At 40.5% G+C, this 13280-nt stretch overlaps 1 protein-coding gene across 1 annotated transcript in view; it reads left to right on the top strand.

Moving 5' to 3' along the window:
- Positions 1 to 3327: 3327 nt before the first annotated feature.
- Positions 3328 to 13280, top strand: part of Pdzph1 (PDZ and pleckstrin homology domains 1) — a 141106-nt gene continuing 131153 nt past the window's right edge. The window contains 2 exon segments of the mRNA NM_001402237.1: positions 3328 to 3381; positions 6114 to 6245. Coding sequence (NP_001389166.1) covers positions 6242 to 6245 — 4 coding nt within the window. The 5' untranslated portion in view covers positions 3328 to 3381; positions 6114 to 6241.

Here is a 13280-nt window from a genome sequence, read left to right as displayed (position 1 = left end):
AAGGAGCCTTTTGAGGCTCACACTGTGACTTTGATAAGGGTTTCCGGTAAGATTCAGGTAAAGCAGGGCCAACTCCGGATATCAGCTAAAGATGACTGTGATGTAATCTATAAAATAAGCATTTCTGGCAGAATGTCACTTCATGAGGTTTGTGTAAACATACCTTTGAGGTCCAAAATGAGTCACTTCACTTTAGCTTATACCTTTGCCTGGGTGGGTGTTCCTACCTGTGGCCAGTGTGTGTGTGTGTGTGTGTGTGTGTGTGTGTGTGTGTGTGTGTGTGTCTGCATTTGTGACTTTGCCCAACTGTGAGCAACCCATGTCTGCTGCCTGGTGCCTATTGGCATCTAGGGTAACCTTCACCCCATATCTTAGTTAGGGTTCTACTGCTATGAACAGACACCATGACCAAAGCACAATATTTCATTGGGGCTAGCTTACAGGTTCAGAGGTGCCGTCCATCATCATCAAGGTAGCAATATGGCAGTGTCCAAGCAGGCATGGTGCAGGAGGAGCTGAGAGTTCTACATCCTCATCAAAAGGAGGCCAGGAGCAGACTATTTTCAGGCAGGTAGGAGGAGGGTCTCAAAGCCCACACTGACAGTAACACACTTCGTCCAACAAGGCCACAATTACTCCAACAAGGCCACGCCCCCTCTCTCCCTGGGCCAAGCATATTCAAACTACCACATCCTATGTGCAAAAAGTGTGTATCATTTCCGTATGATTTCCGCATCCTCTTCTGTCTCCTGTGACTCTCTTCCTTTCTTGGCTTTAGAGCTTGGATCTCACAGCTGCTTTATGAAATGCTTGTTGTATTATTACAGACTTACAATTGTCTAAACAGAGGATATCATTCATAAAGGCACATTGCTTATAAATGGATAAATCAGAGCTTAAGGCAAATCTAGATAGGTGTTAGTGCTTAGCAGAGAACAAAACACTTTCAGTCCCAGGTTCCTAAATATATCTGAAGGATGGCTCCTTTTCAGGGTTTGATCGTCTATCCCTGCTACTATATATTTCTACTGTTTTATTTTCTGTAACTGATCTTCAACATCCTCTGGTGTCACCGAGCCCCCCAAATGCTTTATCTTTATGTCACCTTTCCTCCCCAGCAGGTTTCTGTTTCTGGATCCCTTGTCAGAAATCTTGTCCAACACAGAAGTGTAGGCATCATGGTTGGTAACGTCTTTACATAAGTACCTCACAGCACTGCCCCCCTGTCTCCTTAATGCTTGTATATCAATACCCACCTTTCCTCCTCCTCCTCCATTCTTCCTTTCCCTCCTCCCTCTCTTCCTCCCATTCCTCGTCCTCCCCTTTCCTCATCCTTCCTTGTTGCTCCTCGTTCACCACTACCACCATTTCCCACCATTCATCTGGTTTCTACATCACCTTCGACTGCACTCAGTTTTATTCTAAATCCATTCTTTATCGTACAAACAGAGATACTTTCTAGGGAAATAATCTCATCCTTCTGTCTTACTGAAAACTTCGAAGGTCTGGAGAGAGGCCCAGTGGTTAAGAGTGTGTCCTTGGAGGACCCACATCCATTTGCCAGCACACACACCAAGGACCCTACCTGCCTGTAACTTCAGCTCCAGGGGAATCACAGCACCAGTACCCACATATTCGCCCCATATCCACATCCACATCTACATGCTCACAATAGAAATAAAATAAATATTTTTTGAAAGATTTCTAAAAGAAGCCTCTTTGGGGGAAGGAAAGAGCACTACTCCTTGGTATAACTCAGCTCCCCAGTTTTAATTCACTGTTTACTTTGAAACTCATGGGTCATAACTTAAAATCCTTAAAAGAATGAAAGAAAACCACTAATTTTTAAGCAGTAGTAACATTCTGTAAAAATGAAGAGGCCTTTGGGTAGCTGAGACTCCTTAACAGGCCTCAAGTTTAAGACAATCCTGGGTCTCAATTTTAAAAACAAAAGATAAGAACCTTAGTAATTATGGCCAACGTCATAGTCAAATGTTCCTCTTTCTGAAGAAATGGGGCGTCGTCTGCTTGGCACTTGGGTGAGGCAATCTAAGGTTAAGACCATCTGCCCTCAATGACATCTTACCGAGGAATAAACACAAGTACAGAGGACAGGACAAGGAAGCTTTTAATAAAGTTTAAGTCGGGACATTCTGCATGGAAGGCTGGATGTGCCTGGAAATGACCACTGTACTGCCCAAGACAAAAGGCGTTTCAGACACAGACACAGACACAGACACAGACACACAGACACACACACACACACACACACTCACACACACACACAGAGACACACACAGACACACATTCACACATACACATTCACACACACACACACACGCACGCACGCACGCACGCACGCACGCACACACTACATTCCACTCTCACCAACAGGGTAATAATATTAGCCACATCCCATTACTGTTAGCTTTAACATTCCCTCCAATTAATGGCTGTGGTGTGCAGCCCCACACTTGGGATGGCTCCTTGACAGGGGATGGTTAGCCTCACTTGTTACCTGGGCTCACTTTTCAGCTTTCCTTAGCTTTGGGCCAGGCGGGAACCTCCCATTATATTAATTGTCAGCAGTTTGGCCCCCCATTTTGTTCCCAGTCTAGGACCCAGAGCTTCTAACTGATTCATTTTGTTTTAGCATGGCAAGCAATTTGGGGGTTGCTCAAGTGTTAGTGTTTGAACGTTTTAAGCCGCCTCCGAAGACTCTGCCTCCTCTTCCAACTCTTTTTCTCCTTCTTCTCTGACGTTACAGTGCAAATGAAAATAATGTTTCACTCATTTAAAAATTCTAAACACTACACCTTTCAAACTTTCAAAAAGTCCATGTCATCAAATGTGGAAATGGGACTTCAGTTCTTGTCTTCCAAATCAAAATCTCCATCAGCTCTAAGTCAATAGGCTGCTTCGATCCAGAACAGCAACATGAAATTATGTCGATCTCTTATTAATTAACCCAACTCATATAAGCAGTGAAATTCATCATTTACGTTTTCATTCTGGTGTAAGTTTCTCCCTATTCACCGTGTGATCACCATGCCCAAGTGTCTCACACACCCCCTATCAAAATTCCAAACCATGAAAATCCACAGTGCAGCCTTGTATACCAATGGTGTGTTTAAAAATAAGTTATTAGGAACAATTAAGACGGCTAATAATAGACTGATTAAGGGACGGTTAAAGCGTTCCTGACATTGCATAAGATTAAATATGCTAATCAGATTTGGGACCTAGAAAAGCCAGATAAAACCAAAATAGAACAAGACTCGCCGCCCAAATCCTACTTTATCTTCTTGCCTTTCAAACTACGTATTTGCATTTTATCAATGTTTCTCTCAGAGCTGAGCAATTCGTGACGGCTTTGCCCAGGTAAGCTGATTATATGTTGTATGATTATGTGTATGTGTATATTTCAGAATCGGAATAGTGTCTATTTTAACATTTGCTGCTCTGAAATGTTTGTTTGACAAAGGAAAATAGCCAGGGAAAATGGCTTGAACGCCATGTGTGAAGCTCTCCAACTGCTGTTTGTAACTTAACTCTGTTAACCAATATGATGGAGACATCCAGAAAAGTAGCCTACACAATGTATTTAAGCTGTTGTTATTTATGCTAAGAACGACATTGCATATTCGTCTGAAGAGGCATTATCCATACCCTAATTTGGTTATTCCAAATAAATTGTGCATTTGGAAAGCAAGAAAAATGCAGTTGACAAGCAAGGCTTCTCGGTGTAATTGAAATTCACTCTGAATGCAGGAAGGGTCAGTTTCATTCTAAGCTGTAGACCTTGTTTTGAATTCTTACACTGCCTGGTTTCTACTACAAAATTAAACATAAAAAATGGCTCCCTCTGTGTTCACAGAATGTTTCTTCGTTTTATAGTTAATATTACTTAGAGGGGTCATTGTGCCTTATATTAATTATCCAGAACATTAACTTGCACTCAAGAGAAAGAAAAACTCAAGGACATTACATTTTTAATGACAATCTCAATTGCTAATTTATTTAGGTCAATTTTATTCTGACATGGTGTTGGTGGTAAGAGCAAAATACTCTGACCATGGTGTTTGGGATAAATTATCTCTAATTAGATCTTCCTAAAAATAAACTAACGTTTCTGACCTGGACTGGTTCATACCTCCCTCACCCAACCTAGTGGTTCCCCCCTCCTGGGAGGTCGCCACACTGATACTAAACTTGGTACTAACATCTGATCAGCATAGTACAATACAGCCCAGAACTCCCGAATGCAAGCTATCCTCCTGTCTCAGCCTCCCAAGCAGCTCCACTACAGGCGCACACCACCAAGAGGCTTTGGGGGAGGAGCCACTAAACTCCTTCATAGAATGTGCTTCTTTCATGGGCTGCTTCTTGATTATTTATTGCAAAGTGCAGGATAAAAGTTCTGGATGTGATCGCACTTGGGGAATGCATGTGTGCTGAGACCAGCCAGACGTCAGTGAGTCTGAGATGGTATGTTAGCACGGATTAGCTGTCTAATGTATCCATAGTCCTAAAGTAATCAGGTTAAGCTGACAAATTAATTCTAAACAACTTTCCATCTTTCCTTCGCCATTGACAAGATTGCAATTTGCAAACTTTAAGTGTATGTGTTTGTCTGTTTGTGTCTGTGCGTGTTTGTCTGTGGGTGTGTGTATCAGTGTGTGTTTGTATGTATGTATGCATGCATGTAGATATGTACGTATGCATGTATGTATGTATGTATGTATGTATGTATGTATGTATGTGTTTCAGTGTGTCTGTGTGACTTTGTTCGTATGTGGTGAGCACATGTGAAGGTCTGAGAAAAATGTTCTGGAGTCCGTTCTTTTATTCTACCATGTGAGCTGAGGGACTCGAACTCAGATCACTGGGCTCTGTAGAGGCAAACCGCTTTACACACAGAGTCATCCTGCTAGTCCAATCTTTAAAAAAAAAAGCATGCAAAAAAAAACCAAGCATATGTCTTTGTAACACCTTCTTTCTTGCAAACAAATGTATTAGTTTTTTTAAATGTATTAGTCTTGATTATGCTCCAGAAAGTTACTTAGTGACTAAAGTGAATGTGGAAACTATTTTAAGTGGCAACTCCAAACTCATCAGAAATTTCTCTATTAAGTCTTAGCTCAACCCCCACTGGAGCATTCTCATCCCACTGACATTAATACTGTCACCAAATTATTTATTCTGGTGTAACAAACAATTTCAAGGTGCCTAACATGAAAATTTAAAAAAAAAAAGAAAAAAAGCAATTAGGTTGACATTGCTCACGGTGCTCTAAATAATGCTTAAAGACTTTGGCTCAATGCGCACCAAATGCAATAGAATTGAGATGAAAACATTTAAATAACATATTTACCACATTCATCAAAAAGATTTAAAGATGTAGAATTTAGTCGCAGACACATCTTAGCCTCTGATGAGCAAAGCAGGGCTTTGTTTAGGGAATAAAGATTGGTATTTATTAAGAGTATAATAGTAAGAGTTTTATTACTGTCCACAACTGATCGATGTGGTTATAAATCAGTATATCTTGAGCCTCAGGAAGAAAACAAGAATGATGCTTCAGGGGCCCTGCACTGAGCAATCCAAGCACTTCCATTACCCTGAAACCCCCGATGTACTCACCGACAATTTCAGCTCAGACAGGCACTTAGGATCAAAGCACAGGAACCCTTTGACTCTGTGAAGCTGAATGTCAACACAATGTCACAGGGAAGGCAAGCAATCAAAAAGTCAACATGATTTGTCTTCTTACTCCAACAGCCCTGGCCTGCTAATTTGACTTGCGAGATTTTTTTTTGTCACAAGTCATGGTTAGCAGGAGATGAAAGGATATTGGAGAGCTAACACCTGAGATTAGAACACAGTTTGGGTACAGCCTGTGAACATTCACAGAGCTGAGGGAGGAAAATTTAATTATCTGTCACTGAGCCTTCTTCCTAGGAACTTGTTGATACAGAAAGAAATAGAATCTGCTCTTACACCAAGACAACATTGGAAAATATATAAGCTTTAGTGTGCAAAGGTAGATAGAGGAGGGAAATAGGGTAGAACAAAGGCGACCTGAACTCAGCAAGTTTCCTCTAGGATTCCAGACCCTGACACGTTAAAGTCACCAAGATTCTCTGGATGAATTGTCATTCACCCTGTCCAATTCTACCTTTTTTTTTTCTGAATGCAAGTTTCTGAGTCAAAAGCACTTGGTTTAAGTTGAACAAAAAAAATGGGTATGTATTTTTAAAATGCATATTTTGGATCTTAAGTCTTCAAGATGGGGCTCTAAATCTACATATTTATTATGTTTCTCAGCTCAAATAAATTCAAATCGGAGAATCCCTATGCTGTTCCATAAAGCCCTTGAAATTTGCATCATATTTACATTTTTATATCAAGTTTATCTCATAGCCCAGCCCCTAGATCAATGTAAAGTTAAAGATTAATTCTTATAAACATACTGGGTTTTCTCTTTTCTAATAGACTTCTATCACTAAAGTCCTTCTCTAGGAAAGTAGGAGACAAAAGTACCCAATGATGTCAGAGAAGGTCCCCTGTATTGAACAGAGCAAGGCAGTGAAAAGTCTTAAAACATATCAAGTAAAAGCATCCTTGGCTTTTAGGGTCTGGCATGGTGAAGAGGAAAATGTAGCTACTAGGTCCATCGTTTCCTTGGAGACTTTGCAACCTTCTTATTTCCTCTGATAAGAAATGAGGGTTGGGTAGAGGAAATTCTCAAACACATGATGGACACTTAGAATCTTATTCTGGTTCACCCTTTCCTTCCTGGTGTCACCAAATGTATCGAACTTTACTACATGAGGAATTCATTTCCTTTGGTTTACTAGTATAATTCTGTCTCCCAGAACCTTAATAAACAAATAATAATAAATAATAGCAAATTATCCTAGGCAGTATCCTCTCCCATCTGCATTTCATTCCTTAAGACTGTAGGAGAGACTGTAATCTAATATACATGGGGTAGAGTTTTCTACTCGTCAAGAATTACCTTCATACAGTCGTTGCATTTGGTCTACTATGGGTCAAAGGGGATGGTGACATTTATGTTCATGTTAGGACTCTTTCATACCTAGTTCTCAGAACTCACGACCCTAAGAGATTTATGTACCTGGGAACACCAGAGGCCTCATTAGTGGGTTGACATAACCACCCTTTGGGTACCTCAGAAACTTGACTGTAAAATGTTTGGAGAAAAGGAAATCAGTTGTACTAGTTATGAGATGTGGTTGTTTTTATTTCAACTAAGCATGTTCAAATGCATGTAAATGTGTATAAATAAAAATATAAACAAGTCACTGTTTCACAAGGGAGAAAAAGCAAAGGTGTAAAGAATAACTTTTAAAATGCATCGAGGCTTTCTCAAACGATGTTCCCTAAGGGTACTTAATTCCAAGATACGAGCAGACCACTCAGCAAGAACTAGCCGCACAGCCCACATTTGGAAGCTCTACTCCTCATCACCCTATGCTCATGGAATGCCAGTGTGCAGTGATGTACGGACATTACTGTGATAGCTTTATTCCTACAAATTCTTTTTTTCCCCTCCTTATGTGTTTTTATAAATTATGGATAAAAGACTATAGTTTTAACTACCATGCCACCCAAAGTCAGGCATGATGCTTAAAGTCAGGATTTTATACTTTGAGCATATTTGCAAAAGTAAATTTGAATGTTCAACTTTTAATATTTTTAAACAGACTTTTCAGAATTTGTTTTAGTGATAAAGTTTTTTTGGTCTTTTTTTGTTTGTTTGTTTGTTTTGTTTTTTAACGTACAGTGTCTTGGAGAAGTGGCTCAGCCAGGAAAGTGCTTTTCACAAAAGTATGAGGGATTTAGCTTGGATTCCCCAAAGCCCATGGAAAACACAGGAGTGACAAACAGTGTGTGTCTTTTCATCCAGCACTGGGGAAATGGAGAGTAGAATTCCTGGAGCCCTTTGAACTTCCAGATAGATGAGCTCTGGGTTCTTCAAGATTCTTGCAGCCTAGTCAGATTGATGAGCTCTGAGTTCATCAAGATATTAGGATGCAGAGTCTCTTTCTTTGGGTTTCTATTGCTGTGATAAAACACTGTGACCAAAGCTATTTGGGAATAAAGGGGTTTATTTTCTCTTAAGGTTGTAGTTTGTTATCCAAGGATCTCAGGGCAGGAACCTGGAGTTAGGAACTGAAGCAGAAGCCATGGAGGAGTTCAGCTCACTGTCTTGTTCTCCATGGGTTGCTCATTCTGCTTTCTTAAAACACGCAGGACCACCATCCCAGGGGTGGCACCAACCACAGAGAATTAAGTTCTCCCACATCAACTGTCAATCAAAAATATGCACCACAGACTCTGGTGGGAGTATTTTTCAGTGGAGGTGCCCTCTTCCAAAATTAATCAAGCTTGTGTCAAGTTGACATAAAACAAGCCAGTGTAGGGAACAATTGAGGGAGACATATAGCATCTACCTCTGGCCTCTACATGCCTGTGTGTGTACATACACACTCACAGAGACACACGTACACTTACCGTCTTCCTGCTACAAACTTTGTGCTTAAATCTAGAAACAATATAAACAAAGAAATTTGATTTCTTACTGAATTCATAGAAACCGAAGCCAGTTGGCTTCGCAAGAGGGACTAGATGATACCCTGCCTTGGAATTTGAGCATTTAATATATGAATTTATTCTATAATTTAGTCTTCTACACTTTTAACAGTGAGAATTATCTACCCTTTGTGAACTTTTCTTCTTTTCTTGGAAATATAATATTATATTCCATTGTTTCATGGAAACGATTCAACTTGGCGATAACATAGAAGAATTTTAAGCAGTTCATCAGGTCTCTGACAGCAGTGAAAACTTTTAACAATGCTTTCTGTTTTCTGAGCATACTGGTGTCATGACGTGGTCCCCACAGGAGACACATAGTGCTAGCATTTACTCTTATACCCTTCCTCGTCCTTTTGTGAATTACGGCAATGAGTCTAAGACCAGTTGAGAAAGAAGCAGGAAAAGTACAGCACCAAGACACCACATATGGCAGGACTCAGCCCACACAACAGCGGTCATTGCATCCTTTTGGAGCCTTATGGCTGATTCGCAACAGAACAATTAAGCATTCATGAAAAGTACAAACCCAGGAAATCTGTAACAGACTAGATTCCTCAGTATATATCCAAAGGCATGATAGCAATGCATTTTATTTGAAATAGAATTAAATCCTGGGTATGCGTGCACAAATCAAAGTGTTTTAAAATATGAAATGGGAGACCCTTAATGATTGTTAGGCAGGGAAGTGACATGACTTAGTTTCTATTTTAAAAGAATCGACAAATGGGATCTCATAAAACTGCAAAGCTTCTGTAAGGCAAAGGACACTGTGGTTAGGACAAAACGGCAACCAACAGATTGGGAAAAGATCTTTACCAATCCTACAACAGATAGAGGCCTTATTTCCAAAATATACAAAGAACTCAAGAAGTTAGACCGCAGGGAAACAAATAACCCTATTAAAAAATGGGGTTCAGAGGTAAACAAAGAATTCACAGCTGAGGAATGCCGAATGGCTGAGAAACACCTAAAGAAATGTTCAACATCTTTAGTCATAAGGGAAATGCAAATCAAAACAACCCTGAGATTTCACCTCACACCAGTGCGATTGGCTAAGATCAAAAACTCAGGTGACAGCAGATGCTGGCGAGGATGTGGAGAAAGAGGAACACTCCTCCATTGTTGGTGGGATTGCAGACTGGTAAAACCATTCTGGAAATCAGTCTGGAGGTTCCTCAGAAAATTGGACATTGAACTGCCTGAGGATCCAGCTATACCTCTCTTGGGCATATACCCAAAAGATGCCTCAACATATAAAAGAGACACGTGCTCCACTATGTTCATCGCAGCCTTATTTATAATAGCCAGAAGCTGGAAAGAACCCAGATGCCCTTCAACAGAGGAATGGATACAGAAAATGTGGTACATCTACACAATGGAATATTACTCAGCTATCAAAAACAACGAGTTTATGAAATTCGTAGGCAAATGGTTGGAACTGGAAAATATCATCCTGAGTGAGCTAACCCAATCACAGAAAGACATACATGGTATGCACTCATTGATAAGTGGCTATTAGCCCAAATGCTTGAATTACCCTAGATCCCTAGAACAAACGAAACTCAAGACGGATGATCAAAATGTGAATGCTTCACTCCTTCTTTAAATGAGGAAAAAGAATACCCTTGGCAGGGAAGGGAGAGGCAAAGATTAAAACAGAGACTGAAGGAACACCCATTCAGAGCCTGCCCCACATGTGGCCCATACATATACAGCCACCCAATTAGACAAGATGGATGAAGCAAAGAAGTGCAGACCGACAGGAGCCGGATGTAGATCGCTCCTGAGAGACACAGCCAGAATACAGCAAATATAGAGGCGAATGCCAGCAGCAAACCACTGAACTGAGAATAGGTCCCCTATTGAAGGAATCAGAGAAAGAACTGGAAGAGCTTGAAGGGGCTCGAGACCCCAAAAGTACAACAATGCCAAGCAACCAGAGCTTCCAGGGACTAAGCCACTACCTAAAGACTATACATGGACTGACCCTGGACTCTGACCCCATAGGTAGCAATGAATATCCTAGTAAGAGCACCAGTGGAAGGGGAAGCCCTGGGTCCTGCTAAGACTGAACCCACAGTGAACTAGTCTATGGGGGGAGGGCGGCAATGGGGGGAGGGTTGGGAGGGGAACACCCATAAGGAAGGGGAGGGGGGAGGGGGATGTTTGCCCGGAAACCGGGAAAGGGAATAACACTCGAAATGTATATAAGAAATACTCAAGTTAATAAAAAAAAAAAAATTTGAAAAAAAAAAAAAAAAAAGATCAGTCTGGCTTCTCTGTAAATCATAAAAGAATATGGATTTGGAAGAAAAGGATTTGAAGAGCTACTGCAATAATCCAGATTTTTAAACATATGTTTATATATAATACATGTGCTGTGTATTCACTTGGAGACAGAATAAGACAAATTCACTGGTGAATTGAAAGAGGAGAAGTGAGATGATGGGTGGGGGCTTGATTGTAACTGAGTGGACAGAGACGCTGCCGACAGAGACTGGGCATCATCATAGGAGACAGATCTGGAAAAGCAGAGGTCTTCGCAGACTCAGAAGGGGACATTAGTCGGAGAAAATTCCAGGCTAATTTTCAGGATGATGCACCTATTTAACAGCTGCATATTTCATCCTGAACTTCCATCCATCTGAAATTGAGAGTTTCATGAACTAAGCTATCAACTCTACATTTGGAAGGATGGTGGTTAAAAATACAGAAAAGATGATTTCTCAGAGAGAGAGAGTTTATGAAGGAATGAGCCAGTGATGATCGGACAACTTGTCTGAAAAGGGACCGCGGGGCCATCGCAGTGTCAAGGCAGTGCGGCGAGCTTCTTTTCTGTGTGAAATAATGCTTAGAGCGTGAAAGCGTGAATTCACTGAAAACCAGGAAGTGACTGAGTTGTAACAATCGGGCTGTCAGTCGTGACCTGGACAACAGCCTTGACAGTGGAGTCCGAGGAGATAACAGCTTGCTTGGAGTGAACTTGAAGAACGATGAAAGTTGAAGAGGGTTGAGTCAGAAAATAGCCAAGTTGTTAACTACGTGTTGTTGTGAAGCTATGTGACGTTGATGGAGAAGTAAAGCTGGAGAGGGAAGTGAACACTGAGGAAAAGGAGAGGGTGATTGCAAGAAAACAGTCCAGAGAAACATTGTCAAGAAATGCTTACATTATCCACAAATTAAGGACTTTGATGGAGGATGATACAAATTCAGAGAAATCTGTCACATTGGTTGGAAAGCAGAGGGACCCAGAGTCAGCTTCATTTCAGCATGGACTGAGTGGCAGGTTCATCCTCCCACAGACAGGAAAAAGGGTGGTAGGGGGTCAGAAAGTAAAGAAAAATATCTGCTTAAGAGATAGGAAGGAAGGAAATGTTATCAATTTCTTTTCTCCTGGAGAACTTTTGGGATGAAAATGGCATCTCCATATGAAACTAAAAACAACTTTGAAGTAGGTATGAGGACTTTATTCTAATTTTTTTCAAGTGACAACAACATTAAAACTTCTTGAAATGTTTTTGAAATTCCTTCATGCTGTGAAATCATTCTCCCTCTGGTTTATGGTCTTTGAGGACTCGAAGATAGGTTTGTTACAATTTTTCTCTTTTTCAAGGTAGGAAAGAGGCTACAGATAGCATTAAAATGATTGAATGACTTGAAGGGATCACGTGGGACAAAGGTATAGAAACAGGAGTCTGAGATACTAAAGGAAAAACTCCTTTAAGCCCTTATTTTGCTAGGCACTGTGGTTGTAGCACACTGTCCACACAGACAGAGAGGCGCTTTACTCTCATTACAATATGATTAATCATACCTTTCATTCTGCTCATGTGACTCATATATATCAATGATTCTAGGTACTTCTACCAGCCCATGCTGGTGCCTCTCATAGAAGTAGAAAACAAGGGAGATATCTTACAGGGGAGATTTTCAATATTTTTGATATAAAACCAGAACTTCATTAGCTACCAACAAATCAAATGCATAGAAAACACACCGAGAAACATGAAAGGAAAGTACTGTAAAACCTAATTAGGTATATGTTGACAAGGACCATGAAATTCATTTACTCATGCATACATGTGTGCTGAGCACTATGGAAAATACTAGGTGCACACTGAACAGTGCATTAAATTTTCTATAACAATGTTGTGCTCTCTCTCTCTCTCACAGATAAAACACAAATCAAGTACAAAATTTTACAGTACAAGAAGAAGCAATCCAGGGTGTCTAAACCATGCACAAAGAGAAAATTCGCCTACTTCCTAGCCTGGGTCCAGGTTCAGTTTGAGTCTCAGTTTCTCATCAGCCTTGTACGAAATGACTTTGTAGTCACTGTACGGTGTTAGTCATTGATCCAGTTCATTGATAAAATATGAGTGCATAAAGAGTCATTTGAATGGAATGAATCATAGTGTTCTCCACTGTTTCTTAGAGACAACTCCTTCACGAAGAAGGTATTCTCATCCATCTCAGAGGCGAAGAAAACAGCCTCAGAGGTTGCAAACCCAGCTCTCCCGAGTTAACATCCATAGTGTTCACCGCTGAGTACACTGGGGCAGCCACAGTTTCTGCTCCTACTATATACAACCATAAAGAAATCATTTATAAGCCACACAAGTTCTTTTGAAGTAGTTTCAAAATTTGAAATCCCA

Source organism: Rattus norvegicus, chromosome 9, assembly GCF_021556685.1.
Source record: "Rattus norvegicus strain SHRSP/BbbUtx chromosome 9, alternate assembly SHRSP_T2T, whole genome shotgun sequence".
Taxonomy (NCBI): Eukaryota; Metazoa; Chordata; class Mammalia; order Rodentia; family Muridae; genus Rattus; species Rattus norvegicus.
Note: the sequence above shows the minus strand (reverse complement) of the source record. Positions and strands in the feature narration are given on the sequence as shown.